This window comes from Musa acuminata, chromosome BXJ2-6 (genome assembly GCF_036884655.1).
Source record: "Musa acuminata AAA Group cultivar baxijiao chromosome BXJ2-6, Cavendish_Baxijiao_AAA, whole genome shotgun sequence".
Taxonomy (NCBI): domain Eukaryota; kingdom Viridiplantae; phylum Streptophyta; class Magnoliopsida; order Zingiberales; family Musaceae; genus Musa; species Musa acuminata.
In genome coordinates, this window is record NC_088343.1 from 37,041,929 (window position 1) to 37,052,371 (window position 10,443).

The 10,443-nt window shown below is 38.6% G+C and overlaps 1 protein-coding gene across 2 annotated transcripts; it reads right to left on the minus strand.

The window, feature by feature from the left end:
• Positions 1-777: 777 nt before the first annotated feature.
• On the minus strand, positions 778-9,463 carry LOC135585455 (uncharacterized). Of its 2 annotated transcripts, none has more exons than XM_065113840.1 (2): positions 7,843-9,463; positions 778-1,080 (listed from the first exon to the last, which is right to left on the minus strand). In XM_065113840.1, exon 1 carries the CDS (start codon positions 9,305-9,307, stop codon positions 7,961-7,963), a length of 1,347 nt encoding a protein of 448 aa, XP_064969912.1. In that variant the 5' UTR covers positions 9,308-9,463; the 3' UTR covers positions 778-1,080; positions 7,843-7,960. The 2 variants fall into 2 exon arrangements, with proteins under 2 accessions (XP_064969912.1, XP_064969913.1); XM_065113841.1 differs by lacking the exon at positions 778-1,080 and adding an exon at positions 2,293-2,494.
• Between the last annotated feature and the right edge of the window lie 980 nt (positions 9,464-10,443).

Sequence of the window (10,443 nt, forward strand, 5' to 3'; positions counted from 1 at the left end):
AATGTAAGATGGTTTCTAAATTTGTACTTCTACCCATTGGCCGCAAATATATGTCTACGAATCAGTTTTGCAGGTCGGCAATCACTGGGATTTCTCGACTTTCTACCAGAATCGGTTCAAAAATTTTAGCTTATGAAAAAAATGAATGATATAATACTTTTCCAAGAAATTTGCTTATATTGGATGCATTTGACTAATTGTTAAAGATAGAGATTTGTATCTTCCACTGCTTGAATCATTTGACTATTTGATTCTTGCTTTTTAGGAGTTAAAGCTGCATAGATTACGTAGAATGGTAGACCATTTAATTCATCTGCCAATCCAACATGATGTATATAGGTGGTCATCGAATGCCAAAACCTGCATGCATTTCTGAATTGCATTATGGTTTGAATGTTTGGTTGGCTTGTTTCCGTGAAGCTTTTGATGTTTGGTTGCCTGCATTTGATACTCACCTGCAAATGCAACCAGAGATGTTATGTCATGATGGAAGAGGAACGGCGAAAGGAGATGACCACGAGGAGCAGTAGTGCCTCAGGTGGTGCTGATCGATCCTCGTTGGAAAGTGGCACTCCGATGATGGTTGAAGGGGGCAAAGACTCGCAGCTTCTTTTTGCCAACAAGTCCCAACTGCATGAAAAAAGATTACAAGGTGCAAGCCCAAACGCCAAAACCCCTCAAGCAGTTCATCCTCCTTGAACGGTAATCATCCTGAAATCAAGCTAGCATAGACAATAAAACATCCAATTTGTCAGTGACCATATCACCATTTAAACATGGACGAATCTCCTGCAGTGCAGACTACTAGAATTTTATTCTAATTAAGAACATCTAGAGATGTACATACAGAATTAGGGTAAACTCTTGAGGATACAAACAATAATTTGGTGGGATGAGAACACCTAATGGACTAGGTGTACTGTTCATATATCAGAATCCACATTGAAGATGAAAATATGGTAGATTTATTTTTCTTGATTTTGACCTGGAAAATCTTGCAAATCCACATAGAAAACCTCATCCTCAATGATCAAGGTCTTTCTGTGTTCTCATAAGGAATTCCATTGACACCATTAGATTCTGCAGGACAATGAAAAAGGGAAAATAATGAGCAATCTGTCCGAGCAGCTACTAATGATTAAGCTGTTAATTAAAGAGTCCACATAAAAATATCAAGAAATTACGATAGAGTAAATGAGTTGGTAGACCAACATTGAGAACAGGCATCAGGAAGGTTTGTTGACAAAAATCCACTAGTATATCAAAGCTAAGTTCCCACAAAGACAAAAGTAAAACATTTAGTCTGGTGATCCAATTCCCACAAAATGAAATAGAAAGTGCTGCCAGAAACAGATTCTTATTTGTTTTACCTTCATAAAGAATCACATGTGACAATCAAGGACAACCTCAGTTACCACAGCCAACTCCAAGTCAAGTCAGTATTATCATGAGGGCTTGAATCCTCAAGACATGTTAGGAGATTCTCATCGAAAGCCTTTTCCAGTACCCGTGCACAGCACTAACTCGAGATGTGACAAACTATTGGTTAGTCAAAGATCTAGACTTACCAATCTCCTCATTTTACTCGAGCAGAAACATGTCTAGATTATATAGTGTTTAACAACCACTAGGTCTTTTTTCTAACATACTATTCGTTGCAATGTACTGTTTCAATCTTTATGTAACAACAAGATCACATAATTCACATTACCTTATTTTGTGTTTACACCAATAACCAAAATCCCCTTGAAGTCAATTTTTTCTATCAGAAGTTCCTAGGCTTGTTTTTTTGAATTCAGACTTCTTCTTCCCCTCTGCAACACTAGTGCAGCATCTCATTATGGCAATTGGGGTTTGGGGCCTCATGCGCCATACAGATGCAAGTACTCCACACCTTTATCTGGCCACTTCCCCCTACCCAATGTCACACAGAATCATTTCCTAAGATAACCTGGCCCTGCAGTGTGCGTCCTTTCTGCTTCTCTGCCAGCAAACTTGGCAAAATCATCATGTAGATACCTTCCAAAATTTCCTCAAGAAACCTCGCCATCCTCTGCTTCTAGGTTTTTTGGTGATATTTGCAAGTAAGAATCAGTTTGAGGTTTAATTTTATAAACAGAATGAATCAGTTAAATCAGATCAAAGTTTGGCATCTTATCCAGAAAGCAATTAAAATAAGGAAAATTAAAACCAATTATTAACTTTGCAACGAAAAGAAGGCACTACTTTTCCTCCTTTGATACACACTAGTTGGTGTTGTAGACATCCTAGTTCATCTGATAGATTGGAAGAAAGTGGAAAACAAAACCAAACAGGAAAATAGTGGCAGCTGGTAACAAGTAGACCAATCTGACATCAACATAGCTCGACTGTGATGCTGACTGGCTGATTCACACTGTTGGTGGCCATTGAGATATCTTATCCATCTTTCATCTCAAAGCAAAGGGGAAGGATGTGGAAACTAAAACATCACTTACAACTTTCATCCAATTTCCTGAGAATAGCAAGGAATACCACAGTAATTGCACTTGAGTGTCTAATCCAAAGGAGAAGAGAAAGCTACTAGAGCACAAATTTTTTTTTTTTCAGTTATTCATGCAGTAATGACTTTACATGGAAAATTCCCATGCTAAACGATGATCAGAAAAGTTAGCACATGACCATGTCTGTATAGGATCACTAGCACGAGGAAGCAGAGAAGAAAAAAAACAGAAAATGGATAAATAAACAAAAAAATTATGTACCTCTTAGCAAAGTTCGTTTTACCATCATGGCATACCGCTCGATGCGGGTGGTACGTTCTGATCCAATAGAGGATTGGTACAGGCAGTATATTGGTATACTCCCATGTACCATGTGTCGGTACACTTAGTACGGGTTGGTACATACCATACCGATAGTTGATTGGTACACCGGTAAGACGAACCATGCCTCTTAGCGCTCCATAGAATCAATACCTCTTCAACAATTAGAAAGATGAGAGGGAAACAGAGAACATGAAAAGGAACAGGGCAGACGGTCCAAGTAACTGGGACAACCTATGAAAAAAGATTCTAACACCAATGGACATAATCCTATTCTTATATGGCTCTTATTTGGCCTAATCTAATTTATCTAGGTTAGAAAAAGAGACACCAATGATACCATTTCCAAAGGGTATCAAAATATACACCAGTATTAACTGTCAATAACCTTTTGACACTATTGATTGTTCAACCAAATGGGGCAGTACAATGATACTTGGTCATCCTTCTCTGAGCAATAGTATGATACAAAGCAACATATCAGTAGAAGAAGTAGAAGCTCTGACATTCACCAATATATGTCTCAGGAGCTACCTCAGACAAATATGATTCATGACGATCAGTCTACGATCATCACCACATTGATGCATCAATGACATATGGTATATCAATACATTATGTCATGGGATCAATTTCATGATTGGATCCAACAAGCATATCATATTGATATGCAGATATATGAATATATGATATATATTCATATCATATTCTTACCTAATTTACATTGATTTGGTTAAACTTATACTATTACTATATTTATTTCTAACTTAAAAATCATATCCTAACTTTTTTTTTTTTCAGATATTTTTGAAAGATTTTACACCTAAATTATATGTACCACTCAATACATAGTATCGTATCATACCGAGCCAAGCTCGAAACATCGGTACGGTACGATATTTCAATCATTGTTTATAATGCAACAAATTGGTAAAAAAAAAATACTAAAATTGATCTAAGAGAAAAAGATGGATATCTTAAAATATAATCCACATATCTGGGCAACTTCAGAAAAAAAAATCTGCTATCTCATCTTAGGCATCAAGATATTGTGAAAAACTTAAACTACTATGTTGCCTGTCAAGATTAAAGCTAATACTCTCTAGGCTTCTCCAAGATTTCACAAAGAGAGTGTGCAGAAGTAAGGCTCAAGAGCTTTGTGCTTTGGCTGCTTTGTCTCTATGTAAAAGAATGACAAAGGAGAAAGAAAATGCAGAAAAAAGAAGAAAAAGGAGACCACATGTTCACCATAGAACTATATCTTCAGCTAGACATCATATATGTCATTGAATTAACAATTTAAGCAGTCTAAGAGTTCTCCCTCAACTAAACACTAAGCAGTTAGCAGCCTATTTCATCTTATCATTATCTGTCCTACCGCAACCTTTTTTTGACATCCTAGTCCAACTCTAAAACATCATCAAGAAGATTATGAAGAGAATCCCAATGAAGTACCAGAAAATTTAGAATAGTTTGCCCCTTTTACAATTCAAATTCTGAACTAACTCTGACTCAGTATAACTGCAAAAGACCGATTTGAGTTAGCATTAATAAAACATTTACAATTTATAGACACCACTAAGTTTAAACTTTGAAATTCATGTCTTCTCAGTACATAAAAGAATAAAAGAGGAAAACTGAAGCATGCATGAACTAGGAAAATAAAGACCAACACTCAAGACACAAAAAGAAAATTAACATAATGTGAAACAAAAGCCAATATTTTACAATGAAGTGTTCAAATTATTCATATAGAAAGCCAAATAGACTTTGTTGATTCACTACTTAAGGAAGGGTTGCCCACACAAATGACTCAGTTGGAAGTGAACAAAGTTCCAGGGGTAAGGGCACAAAAGCAAAATGCAACTAAGCTATGATGAAATTGGACATTTGAGTTATCATGATTATCAAGATTTTTTGAATTGGTGACAGAGAAACGTCCTAAAGTTAATCACTGAAACCAACTTTGGTTAGTACTAGCCACAATGCGCTGAAGCCAAACCAACTCATGCTCGAATCCATATCCACACCTACTTTTTTTAGCAATTTACAGGATGATGAGTCAAATATTAACTCAATTATTGGATAACATAGATCACAAAATGTCAGTTTTGTTATTTATTCATTTCTTTATTTTTTTAACTTGTAATAGATGAGAAATAGAGATCTTGTTATTCCATATTAAAGATATTTGGGATGTTTAGGTGATGATGAAAAAAAATTCATGCCTTTCAGACAGCCCTAGTGCAAATTAAAGCATCTATAATCTTCAAAGTTAATAAGAAAGTAATGATTGGATACACTTTGCAACTTTATGTTGGAACCATCTGGAAAAAAAATGAAGTCACTTCAAATAGAACTAGGCTATGCCCTTCTCCAGAAAATGTAAATTTTCTTAAACAACCACACATCAATTTGTTCTATATATTATCCTCCCATGCCTCTCTTTCTTCTTATGTCTGTAAATATTGTTAGTTTCTAATTATTAATAGATATTCAACATATTTTTCTTTTCATCTATGTCTACTGTGATTTTCAAGTTGAGGTAATGAAACCTGAATAAGAGTATCGTGTGCATAATGTCATACTCTCTCATGATGAGAACAAGCCAAAAATTGGCCTAGCCATGCATCAGTATAGCTGACATGACCCGGTATGGACTGGCATGATTATCTTGATTCTACTATTCTCTTGTTTGAAAAGCTTTTTAACCAAGTCTCTTGACAACAATCGAACAAGAAATCCTCAAACCTTAACAGAAAACTTTGGGAAACCTTTAGTGTCTTGCTTTTTTTGTTATGTTTAGGACATGTTAAAAGTCAATGCAATTACTCTTGGGAATACATCTGCAATATCTGTCACCATCATTACGCCTGGAACAATCCCTCATAACTAGGGTCTCTTCTTCGTGGGAAAGAAAGTTCTAAACTAAGAGATAATTGCATTACCGTAATGCTGGAATAAAGAAAAGGCTGCCTTAGCATTTATCTGAGTTATGCAGTAAGATAAATCAGTGATTTTAAAAACACTAGACGCCCACCAGATCAAAACAAAACGCTCCCGAATATTATAATTAAAATAATATACAACTAAATAGAAATATGCTAAACATGTTTATTGAGACCTATATTAGAATTAAACTACTTTGTATGCTTGTCATTAATTCTATAACCTAATATATAATTTTAAAACAATAAAGATTAGAGATTTAACAATCTGTTGTTAACAGTATATTATTTATTATTACCAGTAGTTAGAGGGGAGAAAAAAACCGTTAACAGTAGCAAAGAGGGAGAAAAAAAATAAGATGGAGAAAAGTGTCACCGATGGTTGACAATGGGGAAAGAGAAAGCAGCGGTGACGGAGGAAGCAACGGATGACAACTACAGTGATGGAGGAAGTTATGGATGATAGTCACAACAGCGGAGGAAGCTGCAGACGGCAATTGCGATAGTGGCGACAGCAACGTCATGGACGGAGGAAGCTTCCAAAGTGTACGTTAGTCACGGAGGAAGCTACAATCATCTCCCTTAATAGTAGCAGGAACTGCCAGCGACGGCGGAAGGAAGCTACGGACGAAGGCTAAGCCGTCGAACTCGTCTGTTAGCAACAGATAAGGCCTCGGTCCGCTGCGTCTGCGACGGAGGCAGCGGCAGAACCATAGGTGGAGCGCTCCCTAGGGTTGATCGCTCGGGGTCGCAAGAGCAAGCGAAGGTGGCTTTTGCAAGTAAGAAAGTGCTTAGTTGGTTCGATTGAACCAACTAGCCATTGTTGAATCGAACTAGACTTAAAATTCTGCTTTGGTTCAACTATTTGAACCGGGCACTCGCTTGAGGCGCTCGGTGCCTGGGTTAGGGCAAGTGCCCAAGTGACGCCTCATTGAAGTGCATCGTCTAATTCACTGTTGAGGCGCTCAGGCCTCGCCTAGCCTTGTCCGAACACCCATTTAAATCACTGAAAAAAATAGATATTATTATACTTATGGTGACAAGAAGTGACCGTTCCAGATCACCCTCCTACAGTATCATCTTGACCGACCTCTTACTGGAGTGATAAATGCTCAACCAAATAGTGTTTGTTATCCCATGATGGACAAATGGAGCCAAGAACGGCTAGCCTTGCCCTGACTTCGCAACTATTTGCTCCCTTGTTGGGGCTAGGATAGGAAATTTCCACATGAGCCTTCTACAATCATCTCTAACCTGTTCTAGTAAGAGATAAGAGTCATCATCTGCTGATTGAAGTTTCACAATGCAAAAAATAGATTTTATCAAAGCTACTAAAACCTTAAGATCGCTTAGCCAACATCATATGACCACTATGGCTGCTGAATAGGGCCTATTAAGCACCAGATAGTTCTAAGATGGGCCAGCGAACCTGATGTTTGGCCCAGAAACACTAAGACTGCCAGGAACATCATAATATGTTACAAGAACACAGATTAATTATTAAGTCAAAGATCCACTTATCCTTACTCCATCGACCAAACCCAATTTCACCAAAATAAGCCAGGAAGTTGTTATAACTAGTCTCACCTATCATGCATCCTAATTTATCAAGGAAACCACCATAGATATCAAAGAATAGCATAGCTTATAACAAGTATATCAAATATTCAAACAATAAGTATGATGGCCTGCATCTTGAGATTGAATATTCTAATAGACCATGTCCATAATATGAAAACCCTTCCAGGTTGGCAGGGAATTCAAGTATTTTTACTCTTAAAAAGAATTCCCAAGTGAAGCTTATGACTTATCTGAGGCTATGTTTTTTTTCAATATATGGTGATGTTACCGGTTAATATAAAAAATTGAGAGTTCTGGTTGCTTTATGTATGTTGCTCGTGACTTTCATACATAATTTTCTCAATCATCTTTCATTGATAGGTGAAAAATACCTAAATTTACCAAAAAATGCTAAGACCATAAACCAATGTTAAAAATTCACTACAGTAACAAGAGCAATGACGGAAGGAAATAAGCAGTGAGATCAAAAAACAAATGGCAGAGTTGATCCTTTAACCTGTATGGCTTACCTCTGGCAACTGTTTTCATGATTGCACCCAAAACACGTGGAGGAAGAAGAATGCATGACAGTCATGGAAGCCTGCTAAGGAGAATCAATTTAGACATCTTGGAAGAACTAATTTGTCATCAAGGAAGTAGCTGGTAATCCTCATTTACCAATCCCTTTGGTCTCGACCTCCTTGCAGTATATTTCACAAGATATCTATCTGGTGTTGTAATACTATTATTTTCTTGCACTTCAGATCCTTCTATGACATATCTTCGACATGTAGATGGAAACAATACAACATCAGATACTTTTTTCTTTTCATAATCCAACGATACAGAGTCGGTGCTACAAAAATCTGCATCAGAACTAACAATTCTATCAGAAGAGTTGCCCTGATTCTCCTTTGGTGGCATAACAGCATGACCATCTCTGCCATTATCATCAATTAGCTTCTTCTGCTGATTCCTGTTGGATTCTGAATCAACATCTAAACCCTGACCAAACACAGTTCTCGCTGCCACATCAAGAAAGGAATTATCTTCAGCACAAATCTCAGCTGCTTTGCAAATTCTGCGATCACCGGAATCAACATTCCTGCTCATCTGATCACCACCTCGGCCACACACTTTCTTTACGTCAATTGAACCAACAGCACCTGAACTTAAAGAGCAAGAAGAACTCCTTGAGATCCTCCTAGACCCATTCATAGCCAGATGTAGCTGAAGAGCCAGTTCTTGATCGGTAACTGCAGCCAGATCAGCATTCTGCTCTGAAATATCCCCGTTGGCTGCAAGAACAGCACCTAACGCATTCCTAGCCCGTTCAGCGGCACGTTTTGCAGCATCAGCCTTCTTCAGAGCATTTTCCCTGGCCCTGGCAGCTGCCTCGATCTTCTTCTCTGCCACAGAACTGGCTTCCCTCACCACCACCTCGAGCGAAACCCTAGAACCAATTCCAGGTTTCCTGCCCCAAAATTTAGGGATCACACAGCAATCGACGCAGGTGAAGGAGCCCGGCTCCAGGCGACAAGGATCGAGGCAGCGGTGCTCGCGGTCGACGCATCCGAGATGGACGCGGCAGGAGCAACTGAGGCAAGTGAGGGAACGTTCGGCGTCAGCGATGGGGGAGAAGGGGGAGAAGCAATAGGAGCAGATGTCAGCTGATTTGACGCGGGCGAGGCAGGTGCGGCAGAGGAGGGCGACGCGCCACTGGGATCGGAGATGGTCGAGGGGGTTGTTGTTGTTGTTGTTGGAAGGGAAACGGAGACCACAGCTATGGCAGAGGAAGAGGTCGGGGGCGTACCGGGTCTTCTTAAGCAGGTGGTGAAAAGAGGAGGAGGAAGAGGAGGAGGAGGAGGAGCAGGAGGACGTGGCAGGGTTGCGCTTACAGGGGGAGAGACGAGGAGGATTGGGAGAGGGGCGACCCAGCCGATCGGTTCTCTTCTCTCTTCTTCCTCCTCCCGCATGCTGCTTTTCTTCCACCATGACCAGTTGCTTAGAACGAACCGGTAATTTCCTGCTTCTCTGCTTCGTATCCTTCTCCTTCTTCAACTCCGCACGGCAACTCGTGAGCGGCGCAGGAAGACCAGATGTGACCGGGTTTTAAGAGGCTGTATTGTATGTAAGCATGCGTTTTTCACACCCCTTCCCAACGAGGACGACGGCGGATGAGTGTCATTGTTGTTATTATCATCATCTTTATCATTGTTATTACTATTATTAATAATAATAATGAATAACTCGTACGGTTTCTTCGATAAAGTTGCTATTATACCGTTTATATTCTTTTTGCTGAGAATGTCCCGTTGGCCGTTGCAACGTTGGATCGACAATATTAACACACTGGGAGCAAAAGCCCCTATTGACGAAGAATGTATTATAAGATTTATAATTTGATCTTACGTGGAAAGCGCAATAAGATTTATTTTGATCCACTCATCTCGTTACATCAGATTGTTACTTATATAAAATTTTAAAAAAATAAATAATGAAATTAGATATAAGTCAGATTATATATATATATATATACATATATATATATATATAATAAATTTTGGAGGTTGCGCTTGCATAATTTTCTGAGAGACACATACACTTATGCCTATTACCATCCCCTTTTTATAATATGATCCTATTGTATTAAAACTTCATGGTAGGACCCGAGGACTAACGTACGATGTCTCTAATAGATATTATCATGACATTATATCATGCCGAATTAGCTCATTTTTCATGATGCCATAAGAATATATCATGCCAAATTAACTCATATTTGGATATGCTACGATTATCTACGTCACCTTTCTTTCCATATCACGTTACTCGTACGATCTGCGCGTTCGGTTGAAGGACAAATTGGGATGCTGCAGCAGATTGTTTAGTTCGTATGCGGGCGATGCTGGACGAGTCACTTCACGCACATTCTCTCTGCGGTTGACTGCACATCAAGAATTACAATATAACAGACTAAAAATATCATGCGTTAGATATAGAAAAGTTAGTAAGAGGCAAAGCATTTAAATTAAACAATTACTGGTCGTGAACAAAACGAAAGGTGTGAAGCCTGTCAGTGTCAATGCAGCAGTTTTTAGTAAGACGCATACCGCACTGTGTATCGAACG